General features: G+C 60.0%; 1 protein-coding gene across 4 annotated transcripts; it reads left to right on the top strand.

Annotated features, from left to right (window-relative positions):
- Positions 1–550: 550 nt before the first annotated feature.
- RASGRP2 (RAS guanyl releasing protein 2) lies at positions 551–15,397 on the top strand. 4 transcript variants are annotated; one of them, XM_079788872.1, is made up of 17 exons: positions 551–747; positions 3,158–3,298; positions 3,942–4,044; positions 4,502–4,564; positions 4,856–4,987; positions 5,706–5,856; positions 6,058–6,231; positions 6,369–6,485; positions 7,520–7,801; positions 8,755–8,829; positions 9,145–9,267; positions 9,525–9,640; positions 13,130–13,271; positions 13,604–13,640; positions 13,960–14,136; positions 14,973–15,036; positions 15,194–15,397. In XM_079788872.1, exons 2-16 carry the CDS (start codon positions 3,226–3,228, stop codon positions 15,029–15,031), a joined length of 1,824 nt encoding a protein of 607 aa, XP_079644998.1. In that variant the 5' UTR covers positions 551–747; positions 3,158–3,225; the 3' UTR covers positions 15,032–15,036; positions 15,194–15,397. The 4 variants fall into 4 exon arrangements, with proteins under 4 accessions (XP_079644998.1, XP_079644997.1, XP_079644996.1 ...); XM_079788871.1 differs by lacking the exon at positions 551–747 and adding an exon at positions 1,353–1,432; XM_079788870.1 differs by lacking the exon at positions 551–747 and adding an exon at positions 1,353–1,460.
- The last annotated feature ends 2,076 nt before the right edge of the window (positions 15,398–17,473 follow it).

Below are 17,473 nucleotides of genomic sequence, written 5' to 3'. Positions count from 1 at the left end.
AGCCCCTTTCCCCACGTCACCCTCCACGCCCCTCTTCCCCGTGCTGTGTCCATACTAGGTCAGCGGCCTGCCAGGCTGGCCGGGGGCGGGGCGCCCGCCTGGGTGGGGCCCACCAGGGCTGGGAGTCGGGACTTGGGCTGGGGATGGGGACTGCTGAGGATCCTCGCAGTCGGGGCGAAATCAGGGAGGGGGAGGGGCCTGCGAAGGTCGGTGCTTTCCTGACTCCGCCCCCGCCCCGCCCCACTGCGGCGTTTGAAGGGTCTCGGAGCCGGTGGCCCTGCTTCCACCGAGTCAGGGAGGGTGCGAGTGGGGGATGCTCACAGGCCGCCCAGGCTGGGCCAGTGTCGCCCCCACCTCGCTGTGGGGACACAGGACCAGAAAGGGCCTGCGCCCAGGCCTCACATCACCCAGGTTGAAGTGTGGGGGAGGCCCTGACTCCCCAGCCCTGGGGCAGGGAGGGGCCAGCGTCGGAGGCAGTTTTGGGGCGGGTGGTTTCACAGTAAGTGTGTTTGAACCCACAGTCCGGAAACGGTTACCCGTTCCCCTGGGCCCGCTGGTGGGGACCCCAACCGCCTGCGGCTGCCCCTCCCCAGTTCCTCCTGCCCAGGCCTCCGTCCCCAAGCTACGGAGAGTCCCCCGAGCCTGCCGCTGCCCCTTCCCCTCTGGCCCCAGGCTTCCGGGGCCCCAGGCCCGCCGGCGTGAGCTGCAGCTCCCCCACATCCCCAGACATCGAGGTCTCGGCTCCAGGTAGCGGCGTTTTCATTCTCCCCTCCCCGCAGGCCCTCTCCTCCCCAAACGCTCCCAGCTCGCTAGCCCCGCCCCCGGGCTGTCACCGGGCCCCGGTGCCCCGGGCCCCCATCGCCACCAGGCCTGAGCCCCGCTGTTCGCAGGAAGACGCTCGGCCCCGGGTCGGGGTAGCCCCGTGGGAACGGTTTGTTTCGAAAACAGGAACCGGGCCGGGGGCTGGGCGGGGCGCCCCTTCCCCACCGCAATCCGCTTCCTGCCCCTCCCGGCTTCCTCTGCCCAACGCCAGGCAGGGCGGGGGGCACAGGGGCGTCTGGGGCTGGGGAGAGGGCCCTGGGTTTGGTCCCCCACTCCGCGCCCGGCTCTGCCTGACCTCCGCTCTCCCACCCGCGCCGCAGCCGGTGGCGCAGCCCCCCGCCCGGCCCCGGCCTCCGGGCGGCGCGGCAGGGGAGGGGTTAAGCTGCCGCAGGGACCGCCGCGTGCGGGGCGAGAGGGAGCCCCGGTGGGGGAGGCGCAGCGGCGGTGCGGAGTCCCGCGCGGGGGCGGGGCGGGGCGGGGAGGGGAGGGGGCGGCCACGGCACGGGGGCGGGGCGGCGGGGAGCGGGCAGCGGCGCGGAGAGCGGGCGGGAGCCGCAGCCGCAGCGAGGCGGGCGGGCAGAGCGCACGGAGGTGGCGCCTCCCGGGCCGGGTGCGTACTCCCTGCCCGGGTCCCGAGAGTGAGTGGAGCGTGCGCGGGCGGGGCGCCGCCCTGAGCAGGGCCTGGGCTCTGGGGCCCGTGGGCGGCGGTGGGCTGGTGGGTGGGGAGTCTGCGGAGGGTGTCGGGAGGGAGCTGAGGCGTCCCGGACAACCCCCGGGAGGGGGCGGCATCGCGGCGCACTCGGCCCTTCCCAGCCAGGTCTCAGCGGGACCTTCCCCCGTGGACACCCCCATTTGACATATGAGAAAATCGAGGCTCCGAGAGGCCAAGTGACTCTCAAGGTCACACAGCAAGGAAGAGTCCGAGGGGGGGCTCTGGGCGGGTCCTAGGAAAAGTCTGCCCGAGAACTCCTTGGAGGAGCCCCCGCCCCAGCAGAGGGGATGGGCTAGGGGCGCGGGGCCTTTTCCGTGGCACAAAGCCCCGCCCGTGGCCGGACGGGGGTGGTGGTGGTGGTGAGGGGTGTTAGGGCGTTTGACCCCAGGGCTGGCCTGGACCGCCGATGAGGAGGTGGTGGTGGAATGGGCGTGTGTGTGCGCCCACGGGGGTGTGTGCATATGTGCAAGAGTGTACATGCGTGTAGGTGCGCTGTCTGGCGTGTGTGCACACGTGTGCCGATGTCAGCGCTGTCGTGGCTGAGGAGCCAGCCCCGGGAGTGGGTTTGCATTCTGAGCCGGGGGCTGGGTATGTGTGCCTGAGGGTCGGAGGTGTGCGCTGGGCGTGGGTGCCATTGTGTGTGTGACACGGAGGATGACAGGCGAATGCCTGAGGCCCGGGTGTGTGTGAGCTGGGGCGTCTTGCACCCCAAGGTGGGTCCCTAGCCTCGGGGATGATGAGTGTCTGTCCCCGATGGGTGCGTATGGAGGAGTTGCTGGTGGTGCCATACAGGCACGCTCCAGCCCCCACGGCAATGGCGCCCCCTTCTGGGCATCCTGCTCTGTAGGGTGTGTGCGCTCACCGTTCAGCTGTGCAGTGTGGAGCCGGGTCGGAGCCCGGGCTGGGGAGGAGGGCGGCTTTCGGAAAGGCTGAGCCGGGACCCCTGGGACCTTCACGGAGGAGGTGGCCAGGGAGCGCGTTTCCCAGGCTCAGGCTTCCCGCTGACGCCTCCGGGCCGCAGCGGGCTCCCCCACCCCCGCCCGAGGAATGTTCTACTCCTCTTCCTCTCTCCTCCCCAAGGGCAGGCCCCTGGGGGCCGCCACAGCCCCACCTCCCTTCCCGGGAGCCCAGGAGGGGGCCAAGCGGGCCGGACGCCTGGGTTCCTACTCCCTCCCATCCCAGAAAGAAATTCCTCCGAGGTCCCCTCAGGCTCTGGGTTCCCAAAATAACCCTGCGGGGGAAGGGAGGCTGCGAGGGAGGGAAGCGAGAGGGGCGCAGAGCCGGGCTGCCGCGGCTGCAGGTGCCTCGGGGAGAGGGCGCGGGGACAAGAGGGCGCAGGGGGGCGCACCAACCAGCCCCCGGAGTCCCGGCTCGGCCCCATCCCCAGGGAGTCCCTGGGCCCTCTGGCGACTCCGAGGGTGGGCCGGAAGTCTCTGGGCCAGCCGGTTTCCCAACTGGTGGGTTGCACCATCCCGGGCCAGACCGTTTAACCCGGGAGTGGCCTTGGCCGACGACGCCGCCCCTGCCCAGCAGGGGGCGTGCCCGCCCCGCCCCGTTCCTGCCCACCGGCCGCTCCCCCGGCCCGCGCCTCCGCAGACTCCCACTCTGCCTCTCCCGGGACAGGGGTCCAGTCCGAGCCCCGTGGGAGGCTCCCGGAGCGCATCTTGGCCCAGCCTACCCGCTCGGCGGCCATGGCGGGCACCCTCGACCTGGACAAGGGCTGCACGGTGGAGGAGCTGCTTCGCGGCTGCATCGAAGCCTTCGGTGAGTGGCGCGGGCGTACACGCCCAGCCTGAGCCCGGCGGGACCACTCCCAGGCCAGGCTCTGGCCCCGACCCCCTCGGCTCCGCATCCCGCATCTTCCTCGGGGAGAGGCCCCCATGCTCCAGAAAGAGAAAATGTTTCCTTCCCCAGCATGTGGCGTTGAAGGCAGGGATGCGGGTCCCCAGACTCTTGACACCCGGGGTGCATTATCTGCCCCCCCCCGCCCCGCCCCCTGGGAATCCGGAGGAACTCTCTATCTCCGGCCTGGGAGCTGTTTCCGGCTGATGCGGTGGCTTATCTGGTGAAGGGGTGCCCCTTCCCCCAAGCACTCAGGAAATGACCTCTGGATTCTTGACCCTGGGGAACCCAGGCTCCTTCCGCCCCAGCTGGTTCCCCTCCTGAGGATGGGCCCCACTCAGACGCTCCCCTCCTCCATCCAGTTCCTCGGATCCTGCCTTGTATCTCTCCCACCCTACCTCCTCCTTCTAACCTGCCTCCTGGTCTCGGAATCCTGGGAAAGCAGGAGATTGGGGTGGGGGTGGGGGTGGAGGGAGAAGAGACCCCTCTGGCGGAGGGGTGGGGTTTAGAGACCACGGCTGCTGGACAAAGAGTCAACCCGCTTCTCTCTGCCCCTCGGAGTTAGATGACTCCGGGAAGGTGCGGGACCCGCAGCTGGTGCGCATGTTCCTCATGATGCACCCCTGGTACATCCCTTCGTCCCAGCTGGCGGCAAAACTGCTCCACATATATCCTTCCTGGGTCTCACCCACAGCCGAGGCCCCTAGCCAGCCGTGGCCCGGATGGGCTTCACTCTAGAGGCGGACCCGCCTGCGTCCCAGAGTTCAGGCTTGGCCCAGCCTCCCTAAGGCCTAGGCAGTCCTGACTGCCTCCCCAACCTAGGCCTGCCTCCCCGCTCCCTACCGTCTAGGACCCTTCCCTACTGTCAGCTTGGTCTGCCGCTTGCCTCTCCCAGAAACCAGGCCCTGCTCTCAGCTGACCCCCAGAACCTAGCCCCTTCCCTCTCACCTCCCTCCCCTGCTCAGCGCTCATCCCTCCCTGCAGCCTCTGTCCAGAGCGTCGGCCTGGGCCTGCCCCACCCCTGCTCCAGGTCCTTCCCCCAGCATTTCTCCCGGAACCAGGCCCCGTCCCCGCCCCCCTTTCTAGATGTAGGCTGCACTCTGGTTTTCCTTAACTCCCTGTCACCTACCAACAATCCCGGACGGACAACTCCAGCTCCCTGCAGGTGAAAACATGTCATCTGGTTAGGTGAGTCCTCCCCCCTGGGGCACCTTCCCCTTCCTCCCCTGCCCCGGGCCCTGGTCTGACGCAGTTGGCCGTGCGTTTGCCCCCGGCTCTGTCCATGGTGGGTGTGCTGCCACAGGCCTGCCCCTGCTGGTCCTGGCCTAGGTCTTCTGATCTGTCCACAGCGGGTGGGGAAGGACAGAGCCGGGACAGGGGGAACCATGGTTTGAAGCTCTTTCCCCCCTTTATGGGGAGCTACAATGCCAGGGGCTGGTGGGGGAAGGGCCACCTTGGGTGACTCCCACTCTCCTGCAGGTACTGGATCTCAGCGTTCCCAGCGGAGTTTGACTTGAACCATGAGCTCGCTGAGCAGATCAAGGAGTTGAAGGCTCTGCTGGACCAAGAAGGAAACCGCAGGCACAGCAGCCTCATCGACATCGAGAGCGTGTGCGTGGGGGGAGCTTGGGGGCAGGGAAGGCATTCGGCATCCTACACGGTCTGTGCTTAATAAATGTCTGTTGAATTGAATGAGTGAGGGTCATGTCACTCTCTTGCTTACAAGCCGTCTGTGGTTCCCTGTCGCCTTCAAAATGTCTCCGCTGGGGATTAGGGCCTCTCGTGGCATCTGCCTCATCCTCCACAGCCCTGCACGCATCCCACGCACCTCGTCCTGCAGCCACTCGGGTCCACTCTCCATTCTCCAGCCCTGCACCCTCTCCCATCGCCATGCTCTGCTCATACTGCTCTTGCATCTCTGTGTTACCACATGCAGCTCAAGCGTGGAGTGTGTGGGCTCGGAGGGCCCAGGCTTTCCCGGGGCAGGACGTGTTGTTCCCTCCTCTGCTCCCCGTGGCGCTTTGTGCGAGGACCTGGACACACGCCACGCTGCTCTGTGTTGTCTGTTTCTGTGTCCGTCTCCCTCAGTAGCCTGTGAGCCCCTCGGGGGCAGGAACCTTGTCTTGCTCATCTCTGACCCCCAGCGTCTAGCCCAGTGCCTGGCACAGAGCTCGCCTTCCGTAACTGCGCGTGGGGTGCATGGTGAGGGGAGCTTGCAGGAGTTCCGGGGCGGGGGACAGTGCGGAGGGCCTCTGTCGGCTTGAGGGGCATGCGTTTGCATGCGTGTGGGGCGTCTCCAGCAGAGGGCTCACTGCCCTTGCCCCCGCAGCCCCACCTACAAGTGGCAGCGGCAGGTGACCCAGCGGAACCCAGTGGCACAGAAGAAGCGCAAGATGTCCCTGTTGTTTGACCACCTGGAGCCCATGGAGCTGGCGGAGCATCTCACCTACCTGGAGTACCGCTCCTTCAGCAAGATCCTGGTGTGGCCGGGGGCTTCGGTCAGGGGTGGGGTGCAGGCTGGGGCTGGGTCCCAGAAGGGGCAGCATCCTTGGGGTGGGCGGGGTCACAGGGTGGGCGGGTGGTTTCAGTATAGCCACCAAAGGGCACCTGGAGGGGAGGAGTGGCTATGGGTGGAGGGAGGGGCGCGCCGGACCGGGCACTGAGGCTGCTCCCACCCCCAGTTCCAGGACTATCACAGTTTTGTGACTCACGGCTGCACCGTGGACAACCCTGTCCTGGAGCGATTCATCTCCCTTTTCAACAGTGTCTCGCAGTGGGTCCAGCTCATGATCCTCAGCAAGCCCACAGCCCCGCAGCGGGCCCTGGTCATCACACACTTCGTCCACGTGGCAGAGGTGCCTGTCGCTCCCCTGTTCCCGCCCTGCCTCCCCAATGGCCAGGAACCCACTGCCTCCTCTCCAGAAAAGCTGGGCCAGATTCTGGACCCATTCAGTGATGCCCCTCCCCCTTCCACCCCCCTTTTGTCCCCCAGAAGCTGCTACAGCTGCAGAACTTCAACACGCTGATGGCGGTGGTCGGCGGCCTGAGCCACAGCTCCATCTCTCGCCTCAAGGAGACCCACAGCCACGTTAGCCCTGAGACCATCAAGGTGCCTGGGGCTGGGGGGGCAGGCCCTGGGCTCCGCCTGCCTTCCCAGGTCTGGCTTCCCTGGGAACTCACAGCAGCGAGTGCTGGGCACTCCTGCCCTCATTTGACAGGTGGGGAAACTGAGGCTTGGAGGGATCAAATGCTTTTGCCATGTTACACAGTGAAAGTGGCAGCACGCGGGCTCACAGGTCTGCCTGACTCCAAAGCTTGTGTTTTCTCCTCCTTTTATCTTGCTTAACATATTGGGTGACATACACATAGAAAAGTATATAGAACATACGTACACTTAAAAGACAAATGATAAAGGAAACACCTGTGTAGCCAGCACCCAGGTCAAGAGATAGAACACCGACAGCCCCCGAAGCTCCCAGCACCTCGGACCGTCACTCCCTCCCCAGCAGAGGCGACCGATGTCCCGACTGTCATAACGATGCCCTGCTTTTCCTTATAGCTCCACCACTCAGGCATGCACCCCAAAACACTGTGGGTTTTTTGTTGCCTGTTTTTGAACTTTCTATAAATGGAATTATGTTGTTTATGTTACTTTATATCGTCTTTCATTCGTACATTCTGTTATGTGGAACACTCGTTCATTCATTTTCATTGTGACATAATGTTTTATTGTAAGTCCGCTCCAATGTATGATCTACTCTACAGTTGAACATTTGGGGTTTTCCCAGCTTGGACTGTTAGGAACGACACACCCAAGAACGTTGTTCTAATTATTCCTGCGCTGCTTTGCCTCCGAGCCTCAGTGTCTTCTCCTGTTAAATGTTGATGACCTGTGGCCAGGCCTGGTGTACAGGTGTGGTGCTTGGCAGTGGGTGTTCCCTTGAACTCATGACCTATTAACTCTGACCCCCAGGGGCGAAGGGAGCCAGTGCTGGGGGACAGTGAGGGAGGATTTTGCCTTTTCACCCATCCCTGACTCAGATCCTCATCCTCTCCCATGTTTCTAGGGCTGAGTGGGGGAGGAGGGGGATGGTTGACCCAGCGATGGCTGTATGTGTGTGACCTTCTGCCCTTTGCCCCCAGCTCTGGGAAGGTCTGACAGAACTGGTGACGGCCACCAGCAACTACGGCAACTACCGGCGGCGGCTGGCAGCCTGCGTGGGCTTCCGCTTCCCCATCCTGGGCGTGCACCTCAAGGACCTGGTGGCCCTGCAGCTGGCACTGCCTGACTGGCTGGACCCTGCCCGGACCCGGCTTAACGGGGCCAAGATGAAGCAGCTCTTCAGCATCTTGGAGGAGCTGGCCATGGTGACCAGCCTCCGGCCACCAGTGCAGGCGAACCCTGACCTGCTGAGCCTGCTCACGGTGAGGCCAGGCACCAGGGCTGACAGCCACAGCGGGCCCCGGGTTCACACATATGGCTGCAGGCCTGGCCGGGGTTCTTGGTTCGGAGCGAGGGACTAAGATCCAGCCTGGGCTGGGCTTGGCGTGAATTCTGAGATGGGCTCCGGGCTCCGGACAGGACTGAGGTCTGCTCTCGAGGCTGGCGTGTGGGCCCTGGGTTGAGTTACCAGCAGTGGGTTGTGTTCAAGATTTGGGGCCAAGGTCTGGATTCCGGGTGCAGGGGTGGTTTCTAAACATGGCACTGAGCTCTGCGGTTCTGGGCCTGACCTTGGACTCGGTTTGGAGCTGAGTTCTGATCTAGATCTGAACCAGGTTCTAGACGTTGGACTGTGGCTTAGGTTTTCGGTTTAGATGGATTATTAGCTACCTCCAGGCTCTGAACTGGGGTCAGGGCCGAAGTCTGAGCTGGATTGGATTCTGAATGCTGGGTTGGGTTCTAGGTTGGGGGTGAATTTGAGGTCTTGGCTGGGTTTGACCTGGATTCTTCTTCTTCTTCTTCTTCTTCTTTTTTTTTAAATTAACAGAGAGGGAGAGGGAGAGGGAGAGGGAGAGAGAGAGGGAAACATCAACATGAGAGAAACATTTATCAGTTGCCTCCCCTATGCACCCGACCTATTGGTGTACGGGATGATGCGCCAACCAACTGAGCTGCACCGGCCAGGGCCTGGCCTGCTTCTGGCTGAGACCTTGGCAGTGCCCTTTATAACTCGAGGTTTAGGGGGAGCGTGGCCTGTGGTCTGTGTGCTGGCTGGCATGTGGCTGCTGGGGGTGTGTTCTAAGCTGGCCTTGTCCTGAGTCTGTCTTCTGGCCTGGGCGCGGGCTGAGCTGCAGTCTCTGGTGGACCTGTGACCTGGGCTCAGGCAGCGGGCTCCGGAGCAGCCCGGCCTGTGCCGTGACAGCCCTGTGTGTTGCAGGTGTCGCTGGATCAGTATCAGACGGAGGACGAGCTCTACCAGCTGTCCCTGCAGCGGGAGCCGCGCTGCAAGTCGGTGAGAAGTGGACCCTCCTTCTCCACGCGGCCCATCCCCTTCCTCCCCCACAGCGCCCCCCCCCCCCCCCCCCCGCTGCCCACCCCTAAGCCCAGGATGTGAGGGCTTTTATTTGGTCGGAGTTTTCCCAGTGGGCGGGGTTAGGTGGGTGTGGGTGGTCCTAGGACAGGCTCAAACTGAGGCTCAAACTTAGCAGCTGCCTCACCCCTCCTGCCTGTTGCGCAGGCTCCTGCACCCCTGGCTTCTCCTCTCCGCTCCCCTGGGCTCTGGGCTCCCTCACCTCTGGCTCTCGCTCAGGCCTGACCATTCCCACAGCCAACCAGCCCCATCAGCTGCACCCCGCCTCCCCGGGCCCCTGTGCTGGAGGAATGGACCTCAGCGGCCAAACCCAAGCTGGACCAGGCGCTCGTGGTGGAGCACATCGAGAAGATGGTGGAGGTGAGACCCTGGCCGCAGGCTCTGGAGCCTTAGGACGCTGGCTTTGCCAGGGCACCAGTCCAGGAACCAGCACCGGTGCCAAGTTCAAGGGCCAGCACTCACTCTCCGGAAGGCCCGGGGTATGGGAGAGGGAGGTGGCGGGGAGGTGGGCAGCTGCCCACATCTGGACACCCTTTCACACGGACTGAGAGTGCAGGCAGGATGGGGCTGCTGGGGCTTTTATTCTCCTGTTCTCTGTGTCCTTCTGTGTCCCCAAGTCTGTGTTCCGGAACTTTGACGTCGATGGGGATGGCCACATCTCTCAGGAAGAGTTCCAGATCATCCGTGGGAACTTCCCTTACCTCAGCGCCTTTGGGGACCTCGACCAGAACCAGTGAGGAGGGCTGGGGGCCGGGGAGAGGGAAGGCGAGCTCACTTCCCCTTGGGGTTCAGTTTCCTTCTGTGCACGATCAGCCATTGGACCAGATGCTCTTGGCAGAGAAATCTACCCCTGTGGGAAGGAACTCTCCTTTGGGGTCACAGGGCTCCTGAAAGCAGCCAGGCCTGTGGCTCACCCGTTCAGACAGATGGGGGCTCCCCCTGCACCTTACAGCGACGGCGGCCTGGGGACGGTTTCTCCACAAATGCCATTTCATTTGCGGGGCTCCCAGCTGGCACACAGTGTGGGCAAGTGGAATCCCTGGGTAGCCTGTTTTAATGAATAGATAAGAAAGGCCTGTAATTAGCACCCACTTGCTTATCAACAATTCACAAGCTGACAATTTGGACAAACAGCTGGTTGTCTGAGGTAGGTTAAATGTGCCCCCTGCGACCATAATCATATCTGCTTTGCTGAACAGATAAAATTCCAATCAAAATTTACAGGTCAAGATATTTTTAAACGTTGATCTGTATTTAAAAACCGGTTTTTCTTTTTCCATAATGCAAAAATCCCTGGTTTAAAAAAAAATCAGGTAGGAAAACAGATTTGTAATAAACAAAGTGTATAAAGGAAGAAGTGGAAAGTTGCTTTCCTCCTTTCCTAGCTGAAGAGGTTATTATCATAACTTCCTAGTAAGACCCTTGGCAGGGTTCCTGGTTTGGCAATGTGTGTATCCTTCCAGTCTTTTTTTTTCTTTCTTTCATGCATGTGCAAATTGACAGATTTTGTTTGCCTGTGTTTGTGTCATGGACAAACAGAATTATAGCATAAACCCAGCTCTGCCCATGGTGTTGGTTGTAATTGTTTTGTTTCTCCACCCAGAGTTGAGACAGAGTTCCATGTTATCTCCTTGGGTGGGGTGGGTGGTTTTTTTTTTCAGGCCACATTTTCAGTGAGGATGCAGCCCTCAGAGACCTTGGAGGCCCAGCTTCAAGCTGGCGTCTCAGCCTTAGCTCCCCACCACCTGCAAGGCCACCGCCTTGGGCCTCCCCTGGTTGCGTATCAAAACCCAGACCTGGCCCTGGCTGGTTGCCAGCTAGATCCCCAGTAGGGGGCGTGCACGAGGCAGCTGATGGATGTTTCTCTCCCTCTCCCTTCCTCTCTCTCTCAAATCAATAAAAATATATTTAAACGCACACACACACACACACACACACACCACACACACACACACACCACACACACCATACCACCACCACCAACAGCAATCGCAATAAAACCAGCACCTGGCTCGCCAGGAGGGAGACCAGCAACCCAGTGTTGGGGCCCAACTCACTGCCTCAGCTTGAAGCTCCCTCTTTGGTTCTGGAACTTGGGGGTTTCCATATTTTTTTTCTTTCAAACTCGCCTATGCATTTAAAGCTATTTTTTTAAAAATATATTTTATTGATTTTTTTACAGAGAGGAAGAGAGAGGGATAGAGAGTTAGAAACATCGATGAGAGAGAAACATCCATCAGCCGCCTCCTGCACACCCCCCACTGGGGATGTGCCCGCAACCAAGGTACATGCCCTTGACCGGAATCGAACCTGGGACCCTTGAGTCCGCAGGCCGACGCTCTATCCACTGAGCCAAACCGGTTTCGGCTAAAGCTATTTTTTATATGTCACCAGCACCTAGATGTTTGTAGCCGTAAGGTTTTCAGGTGCTTTTGTTTGTTTGTTTTAGTCACTATCTTGGCAGAGCTGCATGCCATGCTTTTTTTTTTGCTTTTGTTTTCCACTTAAGCCTTTATCACGGACATCTCTTCATGCCGATGCATGTAGGACTACGTCATTCTTTAGAACAGCATCCGAGTAACCCGTGATGCGGCGGGGCATCCTCTACCTCGCCATTCTTCCGCTGATGGATGTGTGGGTTGTGCCCAGTTTTCGCTATTAATACATGCGGGCTGCTGTGGACATCTTTGTGGCGACGCACTCAGGCCACTGTTTCTGTAGGAGAAATTCCTAGAAGTGGGAGAATTGAATCAAAAGATATGCACATTCTAAATTAGGAGAGAGACTGCCAAAGTGACCTCAGGCAAGGTGGTGCCAGCTTGCGCCCTCGGCAGCAGCGAACGAGTGCCCAGCTTCCCTGCCAACAGCGGAATCTATAATAAGCTTTACAACTTTGCCAGTTTAATTGGCAATGGTGTCTTGGTTAAATCCGCATTTCTTTAACACGAGTGGGGGTAGGATGTCTTTTCATATGTTTATTGGCCACTTATATTTCTTCTAATTGCCTGTTCATAGTCTTTGTCCATTATTCCACTGGGTTTGTTGGTCTTTTTCCTCATTGATTTTCAGAATCTCTGTTAATGGATATTAACCCTTTGCTGTCGAATGTGTTTGCAAATATTTTCTTCCAGTCTGTCATTTATGTCGTCTTTTCCCGTATAAAAAATTTAAAAAATGTTGTGTGTTCAGTATGTCAGTCTTTTTCTTTGTAGCTTCCTAGATTTGTGGTATGTGCAGAATGGCCCTCACCCCCTCAAGATTCCAAAGAGATTCTCTTAAACCTTTTCAGGTTCTTGGATAATGTTTATTTTTTCACATTGGCGTTCTCAGGTCAGTGGGAATTTGGTTTTCATGCACAGTAGGAGGTAGGAATCCAGCCGTCTGTTTTCTCCTAACCGGACAGTTGTCCCAATGCCCCTGAACTTGAGGGACCACCCGGATCCCACCATGGCGCCCCGGACCCCATGGGTGGAGGTTTGCAGCAAGGACCAGCCTCAGCAGAAACAGCTCGGGGTAGCCCGGGACCCAGTGACTCCCCAGACACTGTCCCAAATGCTTCGTGTGCGCTATCTCACTTAATCCTCACCCACCCTACCCCCAGCCTGAGGTGTAGGAACGACCATTATCCTCATTTAGAGAAGAGGAAACTGAGGCACAGAGAGCTCTAACCAGCTGGAGGTCACACAGCCAGGGAGTAGTGGAGCCAGATGTGTCAGGTCTGTGGATCTGCAGAGCGCATGCTCACTCTTTTCCTAATCGCTGAGAAAGGGATTCTGCGGGGAGCCCTGGAGGACGGGGAGCCCTGGCCACAGGGGTCTTTCCCGCAGGGTGATGGGGGTCCTGGCCCCAGAACTCCTCAGAGACCTCTTTAGGCCTCGGGGCTCGGAGCTGGTGCCTGTCAGAGCTCCGTGTGGGAAGCAGAGGCTGATAACCCGGGGAAAGCACGCCCTTTGCGTTTGCACACCGGCTCTGTGCAGGGGGCCGGGCAGGGATGGCAAGCCCCGTTTTCTGGGGAGGAAACCCTGAAGGGACTTGCCCGAGGCCGCACAACTGGTTAGTAGCGGCCGCGACAACTGTCTGACGCCAGCCCGGTGTCCTTTCTCTTCCCTGCACCAGGGGTCAAAACCAGGCCTTTGGTGAGGACCAGTTCTGTGGCAGGGGTTTCCCAGCGGGGGGTGGTCCTGGGGAGGGCTCCAACGGAGGTGCTCCCCTCCCCCGACAGGGATGGCTGCATCAGCCGCGAGGAGATGATCTCCTACTTCCTCCGCTCCAGCTCCGTGCTGGGCGGCCGCATGGGCTTCGTACACAACTTCCAAGAGAGCAACTCCTTGCGCCCTGTTGCCTGCCGCCACTGCAAGGCCCTGGTGAGCCCCCGCCCAGCCACACCCCTCCAGCCCCGATCACCCACCCCGCCCGCCCTGTTCTCCCTTCTGGCCCCGCCCCTGCCGGAGCCCTCTCCGCTCTCAGCCCAGGCAAGCCAGCCTCATTAATTTCACCTGCCTCTCCTCTTGCTCTCCTGCATCTAACCCTAACCCTAACCCTAACCCTAACCCTAACCCTAACCCTAACCCTAACCCTAACCCTAACCCTTAAGGGCCCAGAGAGGGTCAGGCTCAGGCCCGGCCCCGGAGAAGAATGAAGTAGAGTCATCACCTATACATACCTCCCCCAGCACGGCCCTTCTCCTCTGTTTCAGATCCTGGGCATCTACAAGCAGGGCCTCAAATGCCGAGGTGAGACGGCAGGGCGGGGGCTGCTAGGCTGACTCTTTTTGGGAAGAGTTACTCTCTGGGTGGGGACTCTTATTTTGGTGGGGCAGTTGCAAGGGGAGTGAAGTCCCTTGGAGCCAGGGAGGTGATGATTGTATGTGAAAGGTTTTGGAGAGGGCATAGAATGGCAAGTGGGATCAAGAGAGCACGTTGGAAGGAGACTTTTGTTTTGCTGGGGCAGCTGCTCAGGAGCAAAGGAACCTGGGAGAGGTGCAGGCCTAAGAATGGGACGGAGGGTGTTCTGACCAATGGCCCGGGCTGGGCTCCCCATCTGCCTCCCCAGCCTGTGGTGTGAACTGCCACAAGCAGTGCAAGGATCGCCTATCGGTGGAGTGCCGGCGCCGGGCCCAGAGCATGAGTCTGGAGGGGTGTGCGTCCTCACCCTCACCCACACACACCCACCATCGCACCTTCAGCTTCTCCCTGCCCCGCCCCGGCAGGCGAGGCTCCCGGCCTCCAGGTAAGAAGAGGTCTCGTTCTGTGTTGGCCTGTGGAGGGAGGAAGGCAGGGCCAGGATGGAAACCATTTCAGAGTTTGTATAATTCTCTTATTTTGGTAGGGTGATGAAGAGGGTTGGACTGGTAAGGGTGCCAGAAGGTAGCCAAGGAACCCTTGACCTTCTGAGGCTGAGGAGGAGAGAGACTTTCATATATAAAGAAGAGTAAAAAATGAAAGAGACTTCCAGATTCCAGTCACACTCTTATTTTGTTAGGGGGATTGGCAATGGATTGGAGAGGGAGTTATGTGAGCCATTTACCTGCATTTTCTTGTCTGGCTGCTCTGGACACATTTTGAGAATTCTAAGCCCCTTACCCCCAAAATCACCTGCAGCTCTCTGGGGGTCTCTGGTGGTTTTAGGTCAGTGTGCTGAATGATAATTCCTCAAAGGATCGTTTTGCTGAGAGCAGTCTGAACAACTGTGCTAAGCTGGGGTCTAAGGCCGTTGACCACAGCCTTTCGGATCAGCATAAGTCCTCAAAAATAGAAAAGATAAAACCATTTGCATGGAACCCTCCAGAAGTGCTGGCGTCTCGAATGTGACACACAAAACTGACATTTAAGCCAACTGCACTGACAAGTCTGAGGCTGCGAAGAAGCTGCGGCAAAACGAACACTTAGCAGAACCTCAAAAATTGGGCCGTTTGGTCCTGCAATGAATTGGTTTTTGGTGGATGGGTCGGTCTGCTTCCGGGCAGGGGCTGGGTGCCTCCTATGGGTGGGGCAAGGGCTGCTGAAGGCACGGGGACCCAGGAGTCGATCCTGTGATGAACACCCCCACCCCCCAACCCCCTGCAGAGATCCGAGAAGAGGAGGTACAGACGGTGGAGGACGGGGTGTTTGACATCCACTTGTAATGAGGGTGAGTCCTCCCACAGCTTTGGCCAGAGCCTCCACACTGGGGGCCGGGGGTGGGGGTGGGGTCCGGGAAAGGGCGCTCTGTCCGAATGGCCTGGGCCAGGGGGACTCCTACTTTTGGGGGAAGGATCTTCCTCACCACCTCTGTTTTTCTCTTCCAGCTGTGACTGGATCAAGCACTCACGCCTGCCTTGGAGCAAAGGCCTGGACCAGAGCAGGGAGCCGGGTGCTGGGGCAGCAGGCTGGGCTGGGGGGTGGGGCATGAGGGTGGCATGTGGCTGAGGGCAGGGCCAGGGCTGGTGTCCCTAAGGTTGTACAGACTCTTGTGAATATTTGTATTTTCCAGGAATAAAAAGGCCCGTGTCATGAACCTAGGCCATCAGAGCCAAGACTCGTGGAGGGGGCGGGACTAGAATGTTGGAGTGGTCAAGTCTGCAGTCAGAGAATCTTGGGAGATCTGAGGTCTCATGTGTCTGGAATCTTGGGGGGACTAGAAGCCTGGAGGATAGACCCTTAGGACCAGAAAACCTTGGAACTTAAGCATCTTGGAGCGGCTCTGACATCTCGAGGAGTCCAGAATCTCGGGTCCTAAAACTTGAAACCAGCACTTCTTTGCACCCAGACTCACTGGGCCCAGTGGTTTTGGGTAACCAGAGCCTTCAGCCCAGTCGAAATTCCCTTGCTCGACAGGTGGCCTTTCAGCTTCTGTTTGAATTCTTCCAGCCATGGAGAGCTCACTGCAGAGAATCCTGGGAAGGGAAGGGCTGTCCTGAGTGCCAGCTTGAGGCGGGGGGTGGGGGGGGGGGGGAAGGGGCCTGGGCAGCTCTCCTGCCTGGAGGTGGGGGGGGGGGCTGCACTTGGGCTTGCAGCCTGCAGGCCTGGTGCTGCTGCCAGCCGGAAGGACAGTGACTTCCAGAGGAAATGCATATTGATCCTGCTCTCAGCCTCCTGTGGCCTCTCCCAACCCAGCTCCTCCCTCCTGAGGTTGCAGCACAGAGGTTTTGGGGGGTCAGTGCTACCCGAGGAAGGCCAAGGCCAGTTGCAAGGCTGGTCTAGGTTAGGAGGGTGAACGGGGTCTTCTAAAGGGTTTGAAACTGGGGTCAGGCTTGTCCAGGCAGCAGCCCTGGGAGTGGGAGCTGCTTCCCCAACCCCCCAGCTGGGGGTGCCCCACAGCAGCTGTGGGTGTCCTGGGGGTGGAGCTAAGCACCTGACTCGCACCTGCAAAGCTCAATATCTGTGGCCCTGGCCGCGGCCTCGGCCCCCTCCCCCGGGGTTCCCTGACCCCATGCCCTCTTCCCCTTTGAGATGCACTCCCCCTGGCCTACTCCTCAGTTGGGTCTCCTCCTCCCACCCTGTTACTTTTCAGCCCCATGTTGGCCCCCAAGCCTTGTCCTCCATTGGGTCCCCCGCTCTGTCCCTCCTTCCATCCTCAACCCCCTCCCGCCCTTCCCCCTCTGAGGCTGTAATATCCGTTTCACGATTTGGGGGCTGAGTTGCTATAACAACAGACGGTGATTGTGTTGTGAAGAGCGGCTCTCTCCCTGAGCTGCCCGCCTCCCGTGCTGCCTCCATCCCTGCAGCCTGTGGCCTCCCCTCCCCACCGCCCCCAGCCCCAGCCTGGCCTCTTCCCAGTGTGTGTGTGTGAGTGTGTGTGTGTGTGTGTGTGTGAGTGTGTGTGTGTGTGTGTGTGCGCGCGCGCGCATAAACGTGCCCAGGGCCGACCCGCCCGGGAATGTGAATGTGCCGTGGGACTGTCTCTTCATGGTTGTATGTGTGAATCCGGTGTATGCGCTTCACATTGCGTGTGTGCATGTGTGTGCTCAGACACGCACGCTGCATTTGCTGCATTTCCCCTTCACCTTGTGAGCCCACTGGACTTCGCACCAGAGAAGGGCCACATTGGTGGTGGTGGTGGGGTAAATGGGGAGGGTGTCTTGAGGTGGTGGGTCCCAACTGCATTAGGTAGTCTGAACCTTGGGCCTTGGGGGAGGCATCCTTGGAGCTGGGGGGAGGGGCAGGGAGGTGCAGCAGCTGTCAGGTGACCTTTCCTGCCCTTGACGGGCAAAGGTGGCCCAGGGAGCTGGGGAGGGGGACAGGAGACAAATGCTCACGCTCACTCTTACATTCTTTCCTGGCCCTGTCCTCCTGACACCTCCCCAACCATCTATAAGAGTGTGAGAGACATTCTGTGAATCACTGCACCTGTCTGTCCATGTAGGCACCGTGCCTGACTGGACGAATCTGTGTGCGCGCGCTGCAGGAGGAGGAGGGGTCAGGGGGGATGGAGGGGCAGTGGGCTGTGGGGTCAGAGGCCTTTCACACCCACAGGCCCTGACTCAGCAGTTCCCGTTCTGTGGCTCCTTTAGTGGCCTTGGTGGAGCCAGCCTGCGGGTCTCCCCGGGTCTGGCTCAGGGATCTCTCTTCCCGACCCCTAGGACACA

The sequence above is a fragment of the Cnephaeus nilssonii genome (genome assembly GCF_951640355.1).
Source record: "Cnephaeus nilssonii genome assembly, chromosome: 13".
NCBI classification, from domain to species: Eukaryota; Metazoa; Chordata; class Mammalia; order Chiroptera; family Vespertilionidae; genus Cnephaeus; species Cnephaeus nilssonii.
Note: the sequence above shows the minus strand (reverse complement) of the source record. Positions and strands in the feature narration are given on the sequence as shown.